Below are 24,079 nucleotides of genomic sequence, written 5' to 3'. Positions count from 1 at the left end.
GAAAAGAGGTTTTGTAAGGTCCCACACAAAATGTTGGCCCGCTCGGTTCAGCCGTTTTGACGTTTATTGGATACAAACGGACAAACACTTATACAGACAAGTAGAGGATATATGTTAATTATAAAAAATGTGTTTTTGACAAATGTGACATATGTTTTAGATTCACTTTTTAATGTATACCCAACTGTAATTCCATTTCATATGTAAATAGACCTAATCTAGAGCTGGGCATGTTCTATGTTTTTTTGGTTTTATGAGGGCCATCAACTTACCATCTGTAACATATAGATCGTTAATTATGGGTGATGCTACCCTGTAAATGCTGGGGGCCTAAATATATTTATATAGATGTTAATAATAAAACATTTCTTTCTGACAAACGTTACAATGTGTTTTATTTTCAATTTTCAAATGTCTTTTTTGAAATGTTAACTATAGATCTGTAACTTGAATAAGAAAATAAGAATGGGCTATTTTTAAAATCATTCGCAAAAAAATCCTTTAAATTACAATTTGAATAAGTCAAGAAATTTCAAGTGGCCNTCGGGATTAACACGAAATTCCGTTTATAATCTAAAAAAAGATTGCTCCCTGTTCTATTAACAATGCCTATCTCTAGTCCGGACCTAAGGAAATGCATGAACTGAATTTATTTCCTCGTAAAGAAGAATGTGTACAAGGGAAAAGTAGAAAGGAAGATAAACTCTGGGCTAGGCCAACACATGAAGGTTCAATTTAATAAAAACAATATTTGCAATCATTCTAAGTATCTCCAAATGAAATACAATATGGGCTTAATTTCTTTATACCTGGTTACCAACAAAGAAAGATTTCTCATGGCTCTAAATGTGCTTCAATTTCATATTTTCATGCCCCCGTCCCTAAATGTGGTTTCAACCCCGATCCCATTTGGGATCAGCAATGGAATTATATGGACCCCTGCGCTAGATGCATTAGGTTTCTTAAATTTTAATTAAAGCAGGGGTATTCATTTCAACAATTATACAGACCCCCCAGCCTTTATATGGTTAAAGCATAAGATACAGAAATGACAAAAGAGTGGTCAGCGGTAACAATAAAATGGTCTCCAAAAACAATATATTTATTGTTCAGGCTTAAAAGCAGCCGGGAAAATAAAGAAGGGTAAAAAAGTTTAAAGTAAATGTGTTGTAAAGAGGAAGCTAATAGTGTGGTCACCAGGCTGGATATTAAACCTAAGGAAAATGCATTAAAGAATATTCTATTTCTAGAGCGTGGGGAAATCCATTACGAAGAGAATGGTAAAGTGAGAAGGTCCCATCTTTTCCTACCAACAGTTACCAGGGAGGACGGGGGTAAATACAGGTAGGGTAACTATAGTCCTATATTTTCCTACCAACAGTTACCAGAGAGGACGGGGGTAAATACAGGTAGGGTAACTATAGTCCTGTATTTTCCTACCAACAGTTACTAGAGAGGACGGGGGTAAATACAGGTAGGGTAACTATAGTCCTATATTTAGAGAGGACGGGGGTAAATACAGGTAGGGTAACTATAGTCCTATATTTTCCTACCAACTGCAGTTACCAGGGAGGACGGGGGTAAATACAGGTAGGGTAACTATTGTCCTATATTTTCCTACCAACAGTTACCAGAGAGGACGGGGGTAAATACAGGTAGGGTAACGATAGTCCTATATTGTCCTACCAACAGTTACCAGGGAGGACTAGGGATATACAGGTAGGGTAACTATAGTCCTATATTTTCCTACCAACAGTTACCAGAGAGGACGAGGGTAAAAACAGGTAGGGTAACTATAGTCCTATATTTTCCTACCAACTGCAGTTACCAGGGAGGACGGGGGTAAATACAGGTAGGGTAACTATTGTCCTATATTTTCCTACCAACAGTTACCAGAGAGGACGGGGGTAAATACAGGTAGGGTAACTATAGTCCTATATTTTCCTACCAACAGTTACCAGAGAGGACGAGGGTAAAAACAGGTAGGGTAACTATAGTCCTATATTTTCCTACCAACAGTCACCAGGGAGTACGGGTGTAAATACAGGTAGGGTAACTATAGGCCTATATTTTCCTGCCAACATACAGAAAGAAAAAAATAGAGGGATCTTGGCTTCAAATACAAGTCCTTAGCAACATTTCAAAATTAAAAAAAGGAAAGTGGTGGTATATAAGATATATATTGTATAGGTGCAGACTGGTATATAAGATATATATTGTTAAGGTGCGGAGTGGTATATAAGATATATATTGTTTAGGTGCAGAGTGGTATATAAGATATATATTGTTTAGGTGCAGAGTGGACTATGTTCAATATCCAACAAGGAACAGTTGGGTAAAGCTAAAAGTTATAGGTAAACTATATTTTCCATTGTTGTCAAAGTAAGATATTAATCAAGGAGGTGTCGCGTCAACACTCAACTGCAAAGGAAATGATTACTAACCTCGAACTCTAATTTCTAATTCCTTAACTTTGTATCTTTGAAACCTTATGTTTTACATTTAAACTTACTAGATTAGAATGTCAACGTTTTAAATATCAACGTCCACACCACCAAGTAGCATAAATATAGCATTTCAGGCAATTAGTCAGTTCTATATCAACATATAATATAGTTTTCAACCTAGAATACATTTTTTAATCTTAAATATAGTTATTAATCTGGAATATAGTTTTAACCTAGAATAAAGTTTTCAAACTAGAATATAGTTTTTATCCTAGAATAAAGTTTTTCTTAGAATATAGTTTTCAAACAAGAATATAGTTTTTATCCTAGAATATAGTTTTTATCTTAGAAAATAGTTTTATCCTAGAATATTGTTTTAACCTAGAAAACAGTTTTCAAACTTATCTTAGAATATTGTTTTCAACCTAGAATATAGTTTTTATCCTATAGAATATAGTTTTCAACCTAGAATATAGTTTTTATCCTAGAATATAGTTTTATCTTAGAATATTGTTTTCAACCTAGAATATAGTTTTTATTCTAGAATATAGTTTTTATCTTAGAATATTGTTTTCAACCTAGAATATAGTTTTTATCCTAGAATATAGTTTTCAACCTAGAATATAGTTTTTATCCTAGAATATAGTTTTCCACCTGGAATATAGTTTTTATCCTAGAATATAGTTTTCAACCTAGAATATTGTTTTCAACCTAGTATATAGTTTTCCTACCTAGAATGATGTTTGATTTTTTCTGCTGTGTCAGCTGTTACATGGTTATAAATCAAAAACATCCTTCTGAAACCGAAGTAAACTATCGGAAACTGGTTTTGAAAATTGTGTTTAAAGAATCTTGAATAATTTTTAGTAAGAGATATTGTTTCATAAAGTAAGATTATGTTCGTTTTTTTTACAAAAATAAATCAAACAACCATTTCATATCAGCTTTTATATACTTAATAATAATTAGATTGTTGGAGATTATAAGTCATACTGTAACAATGGGTGATTTTGTTGATCTTTTACGATCAGCGATTCAAGGATCGTTTTAGATCGCTGAGATCATAGCTGGCTAGAGGCATAACCCCCCCCCCTTTATACCCTTCGGTTGGACTTTTGAATCCTATTTTGAATCCTAACGGATTTATTTGAGTTTGCATGTGAATTCTATAAATAACCCAAGCCAAGCTGAAAGTTCCGTTATTCCAGAAGCACGGGGGCTGGGGGGCTAGCCGGCCAGCTCTTGGGGAACTAGGGTTAAAGCGAAAGGGAGGGAGAGGAGTTAGTTGATCATCAGCTCCCTTAAACAGAGGTTCCCTTGAAGATTCCCACCACTCTGAAACTAATTCATAATATTTGATTCGTATAGTATCATCTTTTTAGTTTTTGTATCTTTGTAAATAATAAACTGTAAGTTAAACCGACTCGTCGAATATTTAATAATACGAGTAGTTGCCTTGATTCATTTTTCTTTCATATGCAATAATTCTAAATCAATCCAAACTTTGAAGAAAAGATAAAATTTTCTTAAAGAATAGTAAAATAACATTTTTCATTTTTCAAGTTTTTTATTATAAAATTGCAAAAGAAACATTTTTTCTTTCAGATGGAAAGACATATTTCTTTGTTATTCTACATATTCTATTCTGTAAAATTTAATACTCTGGTTCTAGACAATCTACTTAGGAATGTAAATCTCTGGGAAATTTGTCAGTTAATCCCTTTAAACAGATTACAAGAAAACAAGGAGTAGGGAATACGTTCAACCTAGAGGGGTAGAAAAGACACTGGATTACAGGGTTACCCACAAAGTATGAGACTGTAAAGACGACTTAAAACTCTTTAAACATCTTATGTTATTATTTTACAAAGATAGAATGAAGTTTATAAGTACAGAGAATCATGAATTTAAGGAAACGTACAATCTCTTCATCCTTTGTGAATAACCCTGTAGATAGAAAATTGAAAGTTTTCATTGAAGAAGATTTAGAAAGATTATAGGGAACCGGCGATAACCAAACACTGGAGGGTCATGTAACTTGTAAGACCAAACGACAAAATTTGCCCGATCGGTTCGACCGTTCTGATATGTATTGGATCCATAGAAACCATACAAGAAAAATATATTCATAGCAAAATAAAAAATTGCTGAATTCAGGCTGACATATGGTTTACCAAAAATAGTCTGTGGGGGGGGGGGGGTTTACCCAAAATAGTCTGTGGGGAGGGGGTCCTTATTGTGACACAAATCTATAACTTTTGATTTGGAAAGCTCTTGGGTTATAATTTAATAATCTGCAGAAAAAATTTGCACATTTGCTAAATTTCAAATTTGGTTATTGCAATTTCAATTTATTAGGCAAAAATGTGCAATAACAAAAAGTTATAAAAGTTTTATATTTTGAAAAGCCCTTACCACGGCGAATTCAAATATGCAAAAATATTTTTAAAGTTTTCTAAAACTAAATTTTCATTCAAGGAAAACTGAAAATGTGCAAATTCTGTTTAAATGCATCTGTGCAATAAAAACTAGGTAAAATTTCTTCGCAAAAATTGTGCAATCTGCTTCTTTTTGTTTGAAGCTTTCCGAAGAGCTATAAAAAGTCAAAATTCAATGACCAGAAGAAGGTCTAAATATAGATTTAGTTGGAAAAAACTGTAAGATAAGGCATTCAGGCAGTATATGCCTGAGGACTCTGGCAGTAGGTATAAAAGCCCCACTTTGAGCTAAAGTGTTAGTTAGAGAATTCAAAAAGCTTGAACACCCTGTTGAGACTAATACTTTTCGAGTTATCTCCAAAAAACGTCATGGGGGTCCCAGAGGGACCCCCCCCCCCCAGCTAGAATAGGGTTAAGTATGTTTTTTTGTAAAAACCTCATAAATAAAATTTCAGATTGGATAAAGCTTTAGACTGTTGCTTTATTTAGTTTAATGTCAATAACCATGATTAAATGTATTCAAATGCATTCTGCAAAAGATTTATTTCGTATTAAAAAGTGCAATACATTTTCAACATCAGGAATAGAAGAATAATAAAAACTTTTGATATTAAAACTTTTATTTAATATTAAAAAATGTTCTCACTTTTTTGACTTAACAAATTATTAGTCAATTAAATTATGTTGCAATAAAAAATATAAAAATCTTATAAAAATAGGAACTTAATGCAACTGTAATTTTTACTAATCTAATCTTTAGAGGTAATTGCTTTGTTCACAACGGGACAATTTAAATCTTGACCGTACAGACAAGGAAGGAACTAGACAGAATTAGTCTATTTGTCCAAGATAAACAAACGATGAAGACTACTTTTTACTAAATTGTGCCGTTGATATTTGAATATTATTTGAAATGATGGGTCACGTGAATCTTGTTTACAGCCCCTTAACTTAAAACATCCCCTTGACAACTTTTTCCTTTAGTGCAAGGGTTCAAATTTAAAGAAATTATTTTCATTCTTCTCTAAAGAGTTCTTCACCGTAGAAATTTACCGCAGTATATTTGCAGTTGCATCCAGTGCAAACTTTTATCTACGAAGATTGTCAGTTCTCAGTGTTTTTGCATTTTTAAACATAGAAAACTTTTTAATGCATTTCTTGACATACTTCAACTTGTTATCTTCATGAATGGCTTTGTATGACTTAGAAAAGTAAAGTTGGCTTTCTTTTAGATTAAAAGTAATTGTTTAGATATTTGAGTAAAATACCAGGTTTAAAGGAATTGTTAAGATATTTGAGTAAAATGCCAGGTTTAAAGGAATTGTTTAAATTTTTGAGTAAAATACCAAACTTAAGGGAATTGTTTAGATATTTGAGTAAAATACCAGATTTAAAGGAATTGTTTAGATATTTGAGTAAAATACCAAGTTTAAAGGAATTGTTTAGATATTTGAGTAAAATACCAGGTTTAAAGGAATTGTTTTATAGATATTTGGGTAAAATACCAGGTTTAAAGGAATTGTTTAGATATTTGAGTAAAATACCAGGTTTAAAGGAATTGTTTAGATATTTGAGTAGAATGCCAGGTTTAAAGAAATTTTTTAGATTTGAGTAAAATACCAGGTTTATTAAAGGAATTCTTTAGATATTTGAGTAAAATACCAGGTTTAAAGGAATTGTTAAGATATTTGAGTAAAATGGCCGGTTTATTATAGGAATTGTTTAGATATTTGAGTAAAATACATGTTTAAAGAAGTTGTTTAAATATATGAGTAAAATGGCCGGTTTATTATAGGAATTGTTTAGATATTTGAGTAAAATACCAGGTCTAAAGGAATTGTTTGGATATATGAGTAAAATGGCCGGTTTATTATAGGAATTGTTTAGATATTTGAGTAAAATACCAGGTCTAAAGGAATTGTTTGGATATATGAGTAAAATGGCCGGTTTATTATAGGAATTTTTTAGATATTTGAGTAAAATGCTAGGTTTAAAGGAATTGTTTAGATATTTGAGTAAAATGGCCTGTTTATTAAAGGAATTCTTTAGATATTTGAGTAAAATGCTAGGTTTAAAGGAATTGTTTAGATATTTGAGTAAAATACCAGATTTAAAGGAATTGTTTAGATATTTGAGTAAAATACCAAGTTTAAAGGAATTGTTTAGATATTTGAGTAAAATACCAGGTTTAAAGGAATTGTTTTATAGATATTTGGGTAAAATACCAGGTTTAAAGGAATTGTTTAGATATTTGAGTAAAATACCAGGTTTAAAGGAATTGTTTAGATATTTGAGTAGAATGCCAGGTTTAAAGAAATTTTTTAGATATATGAGTAAAATGGCCGGTTTATTATAGGAATTGTTTAGATGTTTGGGTAAAATACCAGATTTAAAGCAATTGTTTAAATATTTGAGTAAAATTCCAGGTTTAAAGGAATTGTTTAAATTTTTGAGTAAAATACCAAACTTAAGGGAATTGTTTAGATATTTGAGTAAAATACCAGATTTAAAGGAATTGTTTAGATATTTGAGTAAAATTCCAGGTTTAAAGGAATGGTTTAGATATTTGAGTAAAATTCCAGGTTTAAAGGAATTGTTTAGATATTTGAGTAAAATGGCCGGTTTAAAGGAATGGTTTAGATATTTGAGTAAAATTTCAGGTTTATTTAAGGAATTGTTTAAATATTTGAGTAAAATGCCAGTTTAAAGGAATTAAAATAATCTTAAAGAGACTGTTAAGGAAAAATGAAAGGGGGTATAGGTTGAAAGCTAATCACTTTAGCTCTTAATCGCGACCCATGAAATTTTTATCTGATGTTCCTGTCTCCTGAAATTGATATAAAACTGTTTCAAATTTATACGAAGATTCATAAATATACAATTTTGTATAGAAATAGGTTTAAACAGATCATTTTCAGCAAATATGCAACGAATCTGATAACGAAGATATCCCAGAGAAACCTAATTGTACTTAGATTTTCTCCAATTTTTATTTTATAATTTTTATTATAATAGATAAAATTGATAATATTATTGATTAAGTCTGTATTACATCATTAGAACTTCCACCAATGGTAGTGCAGTAAAGTGGTCACATATGTCTCTGTCTGTATCACGTGACTAGTATACTGCTCTCTCATTGGTGAAAGCTCTTGTGACGTAATTCTGACTTATGCATAATATTATTTATTATAATATTTATTTGACACAGTTTTATATTAATTCCTTGAGACAGGAACATCAGATAACTTTTATGGGTTGTGATCAAGAGCTAAAGTGATTTAGCTTTCAGCCTATACCCCCATTTCATTTTTCCTTTAAAGTCCCTTTAAGGAAAAATATAATATACTAGCTGAAGTGCCCACCTGTGAAATGTTAGAAACACTTAAAATTTAAAGTTTTAAAAAATGTCAGCCAATTTGGTTCAACCGTTTGGACAGCGTTAGCTAGCATATATATGTATGCGCGAAGAGCTTCATTTTAAAGATTTTTTTTGCAATCTCTCTCTTTTTGATAAGTCTTTTTATATAATATATGCATTGTTTTTATGTTCCGAAAATGCCCTATCTTTCATTTTTATCCTATTTAAAATTATAATTTTCTGCTGTTTTTCGTTTAGATTTATTACTGGTGTAAAACACGTTCTGAATTCAGTCCAACATTCCAGAATTTTCCTTCAGCAACTTTCTTTTCTTATATTTTCAAATATCATCTAATTTGTATGCATTTAATGGGCTCACTGCTTTAGCAGTAGGGTCAAAAGCATCATATATATCTATGTCGAAGATAAAGAGCACATTTTAACAATTTTTAGAGGGCCGCCCCCCCCCCTCCAATCGTGATAGGGTTAAGTCAAAATTATCATTTTAATTATCATTATAATCAATTTTCAACCAATCTAAAATGTCAAATTACATTTACATGTAAGTAATATATAGTAAAAATTTTACACAGGGATATAATATTTACACAGAGGATTTACAATTTACATTTATATTTACATGTAAGTAATATAAAGTAAATATTTTACACAGGGACATATCCTTTACACAAAGGATTTACAATTTACATTTACATTTACAAATTGCAAATATAAAGTAAATATTTTTCACAGGAATATAAACTTTACACAAAGGATTTACAATTTACGATTTACATTTACATTTACATACTGGTAATATAAAGTAAACATTATACACAGGGATAATTCCTTTACAAAAAAGATTTACAATTTACAATTTACATTTACATGATAAATATTTTACACAGGTATATATCCTTTACACAGAGGATTTACAATTTACATTTATATTTACATGTAAGTAATATAATGTAAATATTTTACACAGGGATGTATTCTTTACACAGAGATTTACAATTTACATTTATATTTACATGTAAGTAATGTAAAGTAAATATTATAGGTGCAAGGATTTAATTTTTACACAGAAGATTTAAAATTAACATGTAAATATTATAAAGTAAATATAATACACAAGTATATATTTGAACATATAAAAATATACATATGAGAATTGCAGATAGATCAAGATAGTCCGTTTTAGCCCAGCTTTTTATGTTGCTTTTAAAATGTGGAAAAAATACTTTATTTTACAAACAAATAGATTGAATTTCTCCTGCATTTCTTCTCTAAACCAATTAGAGACATGTTTCAAGTTTCCCACACCTCTTTACATACTTCTTTTAAGAAACTAAACCTTAAGTTTAATTTGTGTGTATTTTCTGCAGACTAAGCTGGTTCAGTTTTTGTAGATAAACTGTGCACTTTGTACCTTATAAACCGTAGACTATTTGCTGGTTCAGTTTTTGAACAAAACTTGTTTCTTTGTGCAAAACTGTGTACTTTGTACTTTGTGAACTTTACTCAAAACTGGTTTAATTTTTGTACAAAACTATGCACTTTTTACTTGGTGAACTATAGAATAAACTGGTTCAATTTTTGTACTTTGTACTATGTGAACTTCAGACTGGTTTAGTTTTGGACAAAACTGTGTACTTTGTACTATGCGAAGTGCAGAATATACTGTTGTAGTTTTAGCACAAAATTGTGTACTTTGTAAAAATAATTCTTTCTTGTAGAGTGGCCTACTGCAAGGATATCCAAAAAAAAAATCTTTTAATTTTTTGTTCAAAATTAGCCAAAATATGATTGAAAGATGTACAAACAAGAAGAAAATGAAGAACAAGAAACATAGAAATGTCATAATATTTTTATCTGATATCATATAGATATTTAAAGAATATTGTAAAACTTAATGACAGTAAATTATTAAAGTTAAAAAGATTAAACTTTGTAAATTGCTGAAATAAACTTTTACAGTCTATTAAACTTTTACAGTCTATTAAACTTTTACAGTCTATTAAACTTTTACAGTCTATTAAACTTTTACAGTCTATTAAAAGTGCGTTTAATTTCAAACCTTATTCAGGAAACTAGCATTACCTTAATGTGAACCCTTTGTAAATGAAACTAAATCTATCTTATTTTTAACCCTTTTTTAACCATAACTTTAAATATCTTTAATTAAACTGCATAGTACACAATATACATATCTTGTCTCTATTATTGTAGCTGGGCCTAGTAAACCCCAACTATCTCTAATATTGTAGTGGGATCTAGTAAACCCCAACTATCTCTAATATTGTAGTTGGACCTTGTAAACCCCAAATATCTCTTATAATGTAGTTGGACCTAGTAAACCCAAACTATTTCTAATATTGTAGTTGAACCTAGTAAACCTAAAACTATTTATAATATTGTAGTTGAACCTAGTAAACCCCAACTATTTCTAATATTGTAGTTGAACCTAGTAAAATTAAAACTATTTCTAATATTGTAGTTGAACCTAGTAAACCTAAAACTATTTCTAATATTGTAGTTGAACCTAGTAAACCTAAAACTATTTCTAATACTGTAGTTGAACCTAGTAAACCTAAAACTATTTCTAATATTGTAGTTGAACCAAGTAAACCTCAACTATTTCTAATATTGTAGTTGAACCTAGTAAACCTAAAACTTTTTTTAATATTGTGGTTGAACCTAGTAAACCCCAAATATCTCTAATATTGTGGTTGACCCTAGTAAACCCCAAATATCTCTACTAATGTAGTTGGACCTAGCAAACCCCAAATATATCTAATATTGTGGTTCGACCTAGTAAACCCCAAATATCTCTAATATTGTGGTTGGACCTAGTAAACCCCAAATATCTCTAATATTGTGGTTGGACCTAGTAAACCCCAAACATCTCTAATATTATGGTTGGACCTAGTAAACCCCAACTATCTCTAATATTTTAGTTGAACCTAGTAAACCTGAACTATCTCTAATACTTTAGTAGGACCTATTAAGCCCCAATGCTCTCTAATATTGTAGTTGAACCGAGTAAATCCCAACTATCTCTAATATCGATGGTAGGACCTAGTAATCTCGAACAATTCCTATTAGGGTAGCAGGACCTAGTAAAACCCAATTATCTATTATATTGTAGTTGGGCCTAGTAAACCCCAACTATCTCTAATATTGTAGTTGGACCTAGTAAACCTCAACTAACTCTATTAGTGTAGTTGGACCTAGTAATTTCGAACAATCTCTATTAGTGTAGTTGGACCTAGTAAACCCCAATTATCTCTAATATAGTAGTTGAACCTAGTAAACCCCAATTATCTATTTTATTGTAGTCGGACCTAGTAAACCCCAACTGTTGGATGGGTTGGGTCTGGAGGTAGTTGGCTCTGTTATGGTTGGATTAGGAGAACCTGTCTCTTTACTGTGTCAAACTAAGGAACCCAAAATACACAATATAAAAAAATTAGATTTATAAACTGTTCCTTTTATTTACACGTTTCCTTTATTAAATAAGTTTATATAATGATTTGAAGCCTTTCAGTCCTGTGCAGAAAATGCTAATTCATTTCTTATATGCAAATTTACTTTTTGCATTTGATGGTTTATTTGTATTCTTCTTGGAATTATAAACTAAGTTAATGCTGGAAACTAAGTACTCTGCAAACCAAGGTGTGACGTTAACAATATTATACCAGGTTATTTGGAGCGACACTTTCCCCACAAACATAATTTATAAAAGCATGCCTTTTCTTTCAAAAAATTAAAAACCCGGCCTTATCAATCGTGACACCGGCTTTTCTTTAAAAAGGCTATCAATTTCGATGATTTGAAGAAGCATATTTCCAAATGACAACGGTACCTAAAGAACACCTTTGCCTGAACCCTGTCTGAAAATGTGCAATAATCTATATTTGATATAATATTGCAAAATCAAAGTTTCTGCAGAGGCCAGCCTTTATTTACCTGGCTCGGACTGGTTTCGTGACTTATTTCAATTCTTGGAAGAAAATTCACCAAAACTTTGTGTTTAAATCCTCAACTTAACCTTATATTTAGCAAGCAATATATTAGAGGTAAATAGAAATGTTTAAATTTTGAAAATAATCAATCAAGCTATTTCATTTTAGTTCAGGATATTTTTTTTACTAACAATTACTTGGCAGGAAAGTTTACTAAATTTATTTGACCAAAGGTTCTCAAGACCAATTTTGCAAACAAAACATCCAGAGCGCAGCGAGGGATGATTTGTTTCTTCCACTCTTACAGACAAACGATATTTTAAGTTTAAAGGATACGACATTGTTATTTTGAGTGAACTCACATTTAAAGATTTGCAAGTCAGATTCATATCGGCACCATTTAATCCCCTTTCATCATATTTAATCCCATTTAATCCCATTTAATCTCATTTAATCCCATTTAATCTCATTTAATCCAATTTAATCCCATTTAATCTCATTTAATCCCATCTAATCTCATTTAATCCCATTTAATTACATTTAATCCCATTTAATCCCATTTAATCTCATTTAATCCCATTTAATCCCATTTAATCCCATTTTATCCCATTTAATCCCATTTAATTCCATTTAATCCCATTTAATCTCATTGCCAAAATCTATCACTTTCCCTAATTTTCCATCTTGAACCTGAAACTCTGTAAAATGTGGATTAATGCACCATAGAGAAAAGGAAATTAAAAGAAATAAAATGTTATCAAGTCAAAAAAATATAAAATATTTTTCCCATTTTAAATACGATACCGATTCAAGCTTAATACCGTTGTAAACACTGTCGCTATATAGGACGGTCGTTGATGAGCTCATTGAAATATAATACTTTTTAATTAATGTTATTAGATCTTTGTCAAAAGGAATTTTTCCACTAAATGAAAAATTTCTGTTGTACCAAATATATCAAATATCTATATTTTGCTGAATCATTAGAAAAATATCTTCAGTCATTTTCTTTAAGTTACGTCATTTACAGATTCTTCATAAAAATAAATAGCTTAAAGTCAGAACACTTTATTTTAAAGTTGAAAATTAGTTTTTTTTGTTCACAGCCATTGCTAGATTCTCAATTTACAATTGAAGGCAAAACACTTTTAACCTGATTGGGATGGATATCTCATGCCTTCCTATTAACGATTATAAAGGGTACCTATAAGTGTGAATCCAACATTTCATTATCAAAGTGAAACGTCACTCGAAATTACGCCTTCCGTCCTTTTAACCTTGAGTATATTGGGTACACTAGGGTATACCATTCCCTACAATACTATGGAAACTGAAGGGGAATCCTCTTCAGCCGATATCCTACCATACAGACACTCTGTAAGTTAACTTAGTATTTTCTTTTGGGAAAAATAAAAAAATTATTTTTTAAACTAATGCGTTTTTAAATATTTAATTTTTGGCTTTTCAAATGGAATTTCTTTAAATTTTAATGTTTAAATTTAATGTTTAAAAACACCATCCAAAATATAAATATTGTTTATCGAAGTTTATTTTAGATCGGGAGTAGTACAGAGTAGGGTTAGATTAGAACAGCAGCGTCAAGAACTAGATGGAGCAATTATTCAATGCGAAGCTTCAAATAGGTCACCAGTTATTTTGATACAGGGTGTCCCATAAAACATGGAAATTAATTGACGACTTTTAAATCGTCTTTGTTTCGCGTGACATTATTACGTAAACATAACTTTTGAGATATTTCAGTTTGAACAATGAATAATTTGAGCTGCCTGTTTTGGGAATTCCTAAATGTGTTTTACCATATCTGCAACTTCAAAACTGACGGAGATATTTGGAAATATATTCAGATTCCAGTTAATTAATAAACAAACAGAACTGACGGAGATATTTGGAAATATATTCAGATTCCAGTTAATTAATAAACAAACAAAACTGTTCAAATGTCTGATATCTCCGTCAATTTTAAAGATACAAAGAAAGTTGATCACATTTTGGAAAGCTTATTAGATGGTACATTTTTGTGATGCACTTACCGTTAATTTATAAATTATTAGAAATCAAAGACGATATTCAAGTCCCATGTTTATTGGGACACCCTGTAGCATAAAATATTTCTTTGATAATGACAATTGTAAAGCTAATCAATTAGAAATAAAACATTTAAAACTTTTTTTGAGTTTTTAAACCTCTTAATCAAATTGTTTAACGTTCCAAATAGGTCTCTGTATAAAAAAATATATAATTCAAAGTTTAAGAATGTTTTATTCTGTTCAAACGAAATATTTAAGAGTTTGATTTCTGAAAGAGGTTTCAAGTTGAAAAATGTTTTCTCAGAATCAATAATTCACAATAAAATTTCCTGCCTTTAAGATTCTAACTTTATTTTACGTTTATTTTAAATTTGTTTCTTGGCAAAATGTTGATTATATAAAAGGCTACCAAATGTTTCCTGGCGCTAATGATTAGAAATTAGAATTTTATATTAATTTTATTTTACAAGGGAAATGCATTTATTATGCATGCATAAGCTCTGCCAACTTGTGGGCAAGATTATAAACAGCAAACACGTGAAAATGATGAAAAAACAAAAAGAGAGATATAGTTTCCTCCCACCCCTTTTTAATCAAATATTTATTCGTTTAAAAATATCTGATTTTTGGTAGACAACAGTTTTATTGAATTCCGCAAATCCAAAACTTATTTAGGCAGTTACTTCTTAGCAACAGCTGTTTACTATGAGAAATCTGATCTACTCTCATAAAAAATGAAATTTAAGATCATTCTCTGATTGACATTTTGAACACAAGGAACTGAGTATTTTCCACTAAATTTCCAAATCCCTATATCATAGCAACCTGAGGGTGTATATGTAAACTTTGATATTTCAAAATTTTGATCGAACAGAATTTTTGGGATGTAAAAATAAGGTGATTGAAAAATTGTGGCAAAAATTCATTTTCATTTTGAAATTAAAATAAAATATAAAAGGCCCAAAAAACATTTCAATATTTTTTATTCTTTATATCACTAACATTCTCTTCTTAATTTTAACAGAATTGATAAATGTTAATTAAAAAAATATTACGTTACAAGAAACCTTGACATAATGTGTTTATGAAGATTAAGAATTAATGTAAAGTATTTTAGTGACAGAGCAAGTGAGCCTGTAGTAAGCCAAGTAGTAGTCCGTGTTCTAGCTCCTCCTGCTAGCGTTCAAATCTCCAGATCAGAGGAATTCTTTAACCTTGGACGCAGGTAGATAAGTATCCAGGTATCCAGGTATCCAGGTATCCAGGTATCCAGGTATCCAGTAATCCATTAGTAGTTATCAAGGTATCATTGTATCCTGGTATCCTTGTATCCAGGTATCATTGTATCCAGGTATCCTTGTATCCAGTTATCCTTGTATCCAGGTATCCTTGTATCCAGGTATCCTTGTATCCAGGTATCCTTGTATCCAGGTATCCTTGTATCCAGGTAAACTTGTATCCAGATATCTCGGTATCCATGTATCCAGATTTCTAGGTATCCTTGCATCCTTGTATCCAGGTATCAAGGTCTCCTTTTTATCCAAGTATCCTTGTATCCAGGTATCCTTGTTTCCAGGTATCCTTTTAATCGGGTATCCAGGTATTCAGGTATCCAGGTATCCAGTTATCCAGGTAACCAGGTATCCAGATATCCAGGTATCCAGGTATCCAGGTATCCAGATATCCAGGTATCCAGGTATCCAGGTTTTCAGGCATCCAGGTATCCAGGTATCCGGGTATCCAGGTATTAAGGTATCCAGGTAAACTTATATCCAGGTAAACTTGTATCCAGGTATCCTTGTATCCAGGTATCCTTGTATCCAGGTATCCAGGTATCCAGGTATCCAGGTATCCAGGTTTTTGCCAGGTATCCAGGTATCCTGGTATCCTGGTATCCTGGTATCCTGGTATCCTGGTATCCTGGTATCCTGGTATCCTGGTATCCTAGAATCCAATTATTCTTGTATTCTGGTGTTCAGGTTTCCAGGTTTAATGTATTCTTAATCTGGGTATAATATATACTAAATCTAGGAATAATGTATCCTGTATCTAGGTGTAGTATCATGTATCTAGGTATAATTTTTCCTGTATCTAGGTATAATGTATCTTGTATCTAGGTATAATGTATCTTGTATCTAGGTATAATGTTTCCTGTATCTAGGTATAATGTATCCTGTATCTAGGTATAATTTGTCTTGTATCTAGGTATAATGTAACCTGTATCTAGGTATAATGTAACCTGTATCTAGATAATTTGTAGCCTGTATCTAGGTATAATGTATCCTGTACCTAGCTATAATGTAGCCTGTATCTGTGTATAATGTATCCTGTGTCTAGATATAATGTAAGTATCTAGGTATAATGTAGCCTGTATCTAGATATAATGTATCCTGATTTAGGTATAATGTAACCTGTATCGAGGTATAATGTAGCCTGTATCTAGATATAATGTATCCTGTATTTAGGTATAATGTATCCTATATCTAGGTATAATGTATCCTGTATCTAGGTTTAATGTATGCTGTATCTAGGTATAATGTATCCTGTATCTAGGTATAATGTATCCTGTACTGTATCTGGTCTGAATATAGAACCTGCTGTATCAATCAGTTTTCAGAACAATCCTCTTTCAATCCAAACCTTACAGGTAGATTTTACTCAAAAATCCAAACCTTACAAGTAAATTTTACTCAAAAATCCAAACCTTACAGGAAAATTCTACTCAAAATCCAAACCTTACAGGTAAATTCTACTCAAAAATCCAAACCTTACAGGTAAATTCTACTCAAAAATCCAAACCTTACAGGTAAATTCCACTCAAAAATCCAAACCTTACAGTAAATTCTACTCAAAAATCCAATCTTATAGGTAAATTTTACTCAAAAATCCAAACCTTACAGGTAAATTCTACTCAAAAATCCAAACCTTACAGGTAAATTCTACTCAAAAATCCAAACCTTAAAGGTAGATTCTACTCAACAAGCCAAAAAAATATTGCTAAAAGCAGCTGCGGTTTATTTAAGTACTAGGCAGACCTCTAGGCAATTATAAGCAAGTTTACAAAAAAATTATAAGGCGGTAAATAATCATTCCTGACGTTTATTTAGATAACTAAAAAAGTATTGTTTTGACACTGTTCAAACTTTTTGGCTTTTCTAACTAACACATGCCCCTCACTCTTTAGGCTTAAAGCGGGGTATTTATACCTACTGCCTGAATGCCTTATTTTACCTTTAACCCACTAAATCTATATTTAAACCTATTACCTATTTTTGTATATCTCTTTGGAAAGCCTTGAACAAAAGGAATTAGATTGCATAATTTTTGCTAGGAAATTTTGCGTAGATTTTTGCACAAATGCCTTTACAGAGAATTTGCACTTATTTAGTTTTCCTTAAATAGAAATTTAGCTATGAAAATTTGGCAAATATTTTTGCATATTTGAATTCGCCGTGATAAGAGCTTTTCTAATTTGTATGATTTATCACAATTGCTACTTGATATTGCAATAAATATTTAATTTTTTTTTTAATTTGCATTTTTTTGCAGATTATTAAAGTAAAGCCAAAGAGCTGTCCAAAAATTTATCAAATGTTATAAATTTGTATCACAATAAAAAATAGAGGGGGGTCCCTGGAATCCCCCCTCCAGCGTCTTTTGAGGTAAACTCCATCTGAATAGGCTTAATGCTACAAAAATAGTTAATTTTAACCTTTTCAACCAATGGAATTTTTTCCCTTACATTACTATTGCATTTTTATTCTCTTAAGTTTTCTTAAACTGTACGGTGTACGGTGTACACTGTACAGTTTTCATAAACTGTACGGTGTACACCCTTTTTTATGTTTCTTTCGCTGAATAAAACTAAATATGTAAATAAGACAAATCTTTGTCTAATGGGTGGAACTGTGATTAATTGTCACAGCTTACTGAGACAATGATTCCACTTTGCATGCAGATTTATTCACTGTATGACTATTGGATAGATATATATACGTTACACAATATACGATATATTTATCACACCTGTATGCTGAGTCCATTAGCGCCTGATCCAAGAAGGGTTCTGTCATGTGTTTGGTGTCTATTATGAGCCAATAGAAATAGTATGGCGGTAATATTTATCTTTGTGTCTCAATTAGAGATATGAAACCTTCAATCGGCGCTATCAGTAAATGGAAATATTTACTTCTACTGAAACTATAGTGATATATTATGCAATATATATAATACATGCATGTAACCATAAATTTATTAAATCAAATGAAAAAGAAAAAAAATTATATATTTATTCTTTTTAAACCAAACCCAAACTTAATTATCAATTAGCACATCTACCTAAATCTATCAATCATTAACAACAATCAGAGTTACAATTATTGATATATTTCAGTTATTAAACCATTTATTAAAGCACAAATTTTGTGCAAATCTATGTAATTAAATAAAAAATTTATAAATTGTGTTAAAGTTAGAAAAAAGTTTGTGATTATTTCCACCAACTTCTCCTGGTGCATTGTTGCGTTTACATAAATAAAGTAATAATCTTTTTTGTTTTTATGTCCGATCATAGCTCATGAACCCCTTGACCGATTTGTCACAAATTCTTATTGGCAAACTTGGTATAACTACAGGATTGCTCAAAGCTTGTTTTAAATTTTTAACTTGACAGTTTGACTTTATACAGAAAATTAAGATAATAAGTAAATAGGTGATGTCATAGTCTGAGAGAAATGTATTTAAATTAATTTTATAAAAGCTTCCAAATACCACCCATCTATATTACTCCTTTATATCTAGGAATATCTCCAAATACCACCCATCTATATTACTCCTGTATCTAGGAATATCTCCAAATACCACCCATCTATAATACTCCTTTATCTAGGAATATATCCAAATACCACCCATCTATATTACTCCTTTATCTAGGAATATATCCAAATACCACCCATCTATATTACTGCTTTATCTAGGAATACATCCAAATACCACCCATCTATATTACTCCTTTTTCTAGGAATATATCCAAATACCACCCATCTATATTACTCCTTTATATAGGAATATATCCAAATACCACCCATCTATATTACTCCTTTATCTAGGAATATATCCAAATACCACCCATCTATATTACTCCTTTATATAGGAATATATCCAAATACCATCCATCTATATCACTCCTTTATCTAGGAATATCTTCAAATACCACCCATCGATATTTCCTTTATCCTGGAATATCTCGAAATACCACCCATCTATATTACTCCTTTATCTAGGAATATATCCAAATACCTTACTCCTTTATCTAGGAATATCTCCAAATACCTTACTCCTTTATCTAGGAATATCTCCAAATACCTTACTCCTTTATCTAGGAATATCTCCAAATACCACCCATCTATATTACTCCTTTATCTAGGAATATCTCCAAATACCTTACTCCTTTATCTAGGAATATCTCCAAATACCTTACTCCTTTATCTAGGAATATCTCCAAATACCACCCATCTATATTACTCCTTTATCTAGGAATATCTCCAAATACCTTACTCCTTTATATAGGAATATCTCCAAATACCACCCATCTATATTACTCCTTTATCCAGAAATATCTCCAAAGACCACCCATCTATATTACTCCTTTATCTGGAATATCTTCAAAAGGATTATCTCTAATCCAAAGGACTCTTTCTCTAAGGATTAACAATACAATAGATCCAATACTTCAGTTATCCTTTTTTAGAATGTTGCAATGCTACAAACTTTCGCATTTTTTTGCATTTTGCAGAATAAAATCTAGATAACTTTTTCCTTCATTGCAGAGGTATTTTAGAGTTAAAATTCACCATTATATCGGTGTAAACTCGACTTTAAAGCCCGAAAGATATGGGAAAACGTAAGCACTGAATATTAATATTTATTTTATGTTACTTGGATCTCTTGTAACATTTTTCAATTTAACCTATTAAATGCGTTTTTTTGCGGAAAATATTAAAACCTAAAAAATTCGCGGATTTTTTTGGTGTTGGTGGATTTCCCCACCAAATGTAAAATGATATTTTCTAGTCAAACCTTTAATTTTTTAGACCTTCAAAACCTTCCCAGGGGTCAAATTTAGACACAATCGGTTCAGCCGTATCAACCTTTTATACTTTTATACATTCAAAATAACACCCACATTTAGATAGACTATTCAACAAAACTGTACTTTTTAACAGTCCTTTTTTAGTACAATTTACATTTCTTCTAAGTAGAATTTGATATAAATTGGATTAAAGTGTTGTTGTATAGCCAGGCATCTTGTGGTGAATAAGAAGATTGGATTGTTTAAAATACAAAATATAGAATTTATCTACTTTCAACACTTCTTTACTCTGTATACAATATTTTAAAGTTCCAATACAAATAGACAAATACATATAAATAGAATAAAAAACAAGAAAAAGAGAGGTGTCACGTTAAACAGATTAGTACTTTGATTTCTAAATCAAAATCAAGTAGCAAGCATATCTTGAAAATGTTTTCTTTATTTACAGTACATAGTTCTTAAAGAATGTGTCTAAACTTCCACTAATTATATACTCAAGGTTCAACCATAGGACCAGAGTTAGTTGATGACGTCATTGTACCTGCTAAACTCAACACTTGACAAATGATAGCTCAAACTTTATATTAAGGCACAAATTGTGCAAAACTTATTTTTAATTTTGGAGAGCTTTTCTTTTTTTCCAGGGGGGGGGAGGATCCCTGAATTTAAAGAATGGTATGATATTGAAATTGGAAGAAATTTTGAGAATTTAACACTTTTCGAGCTGGAAAAAAGTGACATTTCCATGTATGGATCACACAATGATTGTGAATCAGCAAACGTTTGCTAATCAATAATATGGATTGATCAAGATTTGACTTTTTTTACTTTTTAAATTTTAATATTTTTGATAGGTATAGATTCTAGACTCTTGCTTACCACAATAGATTAATTATATGTCAGGTTAATGTTAATGTTATATGTTAAGTAGATGGGAGAAAAATAATTATCTCATGTAAAAATCCCGTGTTCATCTTTTGAAATAAACTCAAGTTTTCACCGTGTAAAAACTCGGTCCTAGACCCGTGATCAAATCTTCGACATTCACCTCGACAACACGTGAATTATCACAGGATATTCACGGGTCACTCGTGTGAAATACACCAAATAACCTTGTGTTCTTCACGGGGTTTTGTTAGTTGGGAAAATGGTTTTCATTGAAATTTCTTTAGATGAAGAAGTAAGATAGAATTTTCTTTCAAATTAGTTTACCTAACTTTCTCTTCAGTTGAAAACAAAAGACTGTGGTTATAAAGTTTGTAGACGAAAACTGGAAAGTTAGAAAGATAAGATTTTTAGGTTTTGTTTTAAGATAAAACTAATTATACAGACTTCTCTGCATTTAGTATTCTATGCACATATATGCTTACTATCAACTTAATTCTCTAAGAGAGGGGAAGAAGAGGGGGGGGGGGGCATCTCAAATCCACATTTTTTCCTCCATCTTTTCTTATTATTTTCTGTTAATTTTATGTAATTATTTTTTAAAATTTTTTTTTCTATAAAAGTATTTTTTATTTGTTTTTTTATTTTAGGAAAGGAGTCTAGGAGAGTGGGTGGCTACAGCTGAGGTTTATCCCACTCAAGGAAATTAAATTTATCAATAATTCACTGTTTCCAATATTTTTTTTTAACTTTTTATGAGAAACAATATCTGGAATTCTACCTCCTTCATTTTTGTAATTATTTTAGATTAAATTTTTTTTTTTCTGCATTTTTCTTCTGCGATCATAAAAAACCCTTTTTGTTTTAATTTATTATTTTATTTTCATCATTTCATTTATTCAAAAATCAAAATTATTGTCATGTGGCACATTTTTTAGTTCTAACCAACCAAATACCCTAAGGTGCCACACACAATTGGGCCCGATGGGTTCAATCCAGGGGGCGGATATATTTATCTAGCTCCTGTCCTGGTTGGCTGTATGCGTACGGTTGACATAGACGAATATTTCACTAAAGGTTATAATGCAAGGAAAGTTATTTCAGAAGTGTGCGCATCTTTTGTCAAAAGCAGAATAAAATAATAAGGATTAAAAATATCTTATTTAAAATTTGTTTAACCAAAAAAACCTGAATATTTAATTTGTGAAGGAGATATCCTGTTAGAGAGAACTCAGGGGTTTCAATGGAACCAAGATACCTTCTCCCCAAGCTCTAATGATGATGATGATAAAAAAGAATCTATAGGAAGATATACAGATCAGCAGAGTACAAGGCTAGAGTACCATGTGGTGCCACAGGTACGGATGGCCAACATATTTTATTTTCGAAATTTTCGAATTTTTTTATTTTGTTTAACATTTCTTTCAACACTGATTTCGAATATTGGTTTCCGTTTAGATTTAACTTTTTTTAAATGAAGCCCATCCTTAACCCCAGGTTGGAGAGGATATTCATGTGGTTGGATGTCAAGGATCTAACCCTCTTCTTCCTCAGATTGTTCTTCACGATCAATGGAATATATCAGTTCATTGTAAGTAGTAACAATAACATTTTGCCATTTTGTCTAATACCGTTTTGATATATTGTCCATTAAGCATCTGTTTGAAAATATGTAATTTTGTCATATATCATTTTGTCAAATGTCATTTTGTCAAATGTCATTTTGTCAAATGTCATTTTGTCAAATGTCATTTTGTCAAATGTCGTTTCGTCAAATGTCATTTTGTCAAATTTCGTTTGTCAAATGCAATTTGGCCATTAGAAGTTTGAAAAATGTAATTTTAACTTTTTCTCTGCTCATAAAAGTTTGCAAGAAAAAACTTGGCAGTTTCATCTTTGAAGTCTTAAAATTAAATTTTGATAAGTTTGTCTTGTGGCTGATGTTAATTTATTTTCCTGTGGGGGGGGGGGGGTCTCTCCCCTTTCAGGTGGGTGTGAACCTGTTGGCTTTCCCCTCTTATTGTTCAACAAATATTGAAAGATGGCTGTTTTTTCCTCTTTTATCTCAGTCGGAAATATGTTTGTTTCATCTATAAAACGGCATATTTTTTATGCAAAAATTATAGTTTTTTTTGTTTACAAAAATAAATTTTCAATTGTAACTAGATGGACCTTATGTGAAGCTTGAACTAGAAAACACAGAGAAGATAAAGGAAGGAGACAATATTTTCCTAAACTGTCAAGTACTCTCCTACCCTCCCTACCAAACCATACAGTGGATACGACAGGTACAGGATGAAAGGAGATAATATTTTCCTAAACTGTCAAGTACTCTCATACTCAATTTTGTGATTGTAAACTATATCTGTATACAGATACATTTATTTTAGCAATAAACTTTATCTTATCTTATCTTACCCTCCCTACCAAACCATACAGTGGATTAGACAGGTATAGGATAGAAGGAGATAATATGTTTTTAAACTATAAAATAACTTTATATTTTTCCTTATACTCATGCAACATTTGCCCCCTTTTAGTTGTACAAATATAAACATATTTTTGTAAAATTCTTGTGCATACATTCCACCATTTTATAGAATATTGATATTTAATAATTCATTCGAAACTGTTGTAAAGCATAATTAACATCATAAACTATAATTTATATATCTTAACATTCAACTATCTGATTATGTTATTATAGTTTGAGGTTTAAACCCACATTAATCTTCAAGTTCTCAGTTTATTCCTAAAGATGGAAGCCTTATTACTTAACCCTAAACAGGCGGGAAAACGGGGTAAAACATATGCTCATCAAGAAACCAAAAAAATATT

The 24,079-nt window shown here is 30.9% G+C and overlaps 1 protein-coding gene across 1 annotated transcript in view; it reads left to right on the top strand.

The window, feature by feature from the left end:
- LOC111717898 (uncharacterized) overlaps positions 1–24,079 on the top strand; it is a 41,251-nt gene that overhangs the window by 7,232 nt on the left and 9,940 nt on the right. Inside the window, exons 6-16 of the mRNA XM_023493363.1 lie at positions 1,251–1,344; positions 2,293–2,354; positions 11,588–11,691; positions 13,515–13,591; positions 13,771–13,857; positions 15,380–15,487; positions 16,816–16,909; positions 21,892–21,943; positions 22,451–22,599; positions 22,739–22,832; positions 23,408–23,529. Coding sequence (XP_023349131.1) covers positions 1,251–1,344; positions 2,293–2,354; positions 11,588–11,691; positions 13,515–13,591; positions 13,771–13,857; positions 15,380–15,487; positions 16,816–16,909; positions 21,892–21,943; positions 22,451–22,599; positions 22,739–22,832; positions 23,408–23,529 — 1,043 coding nt within the window. The remainder of the gene's footprint in view (positions 1–1,250; positions 1,345–2,292; positions 2,355–11,587; positions 11,692–13,514; positions 13,592–13,770; positions 13,858–15,379; positions 15,488–16,815; positions 16,910–21,891; positions 21,944–22,450; positions 22,600–22,738; positions 22,833–23,407; positions 23,530–24,079) is intronic.

This window comes from Eurytemora carolleeae, unplaced genomic scaffold, assembly GCF_000591075.1.
Source record: "Eurytemora carolleeae unplaced genomic scaffold, Eaff_2.0 scaffold181, whole genome shotgun sequence".
NCBI classification, from domain to species: Eukaryota; Metazoa; Arthropoda; class Copepoda; order Calanoida; family Temoridae; genus Eurytemora; species Eurytemora carolleeae.
Note: the sequence above shows the minus strand (reverse complement) of the source record. Positions and strands in the feature narration are given on the sequence as shown.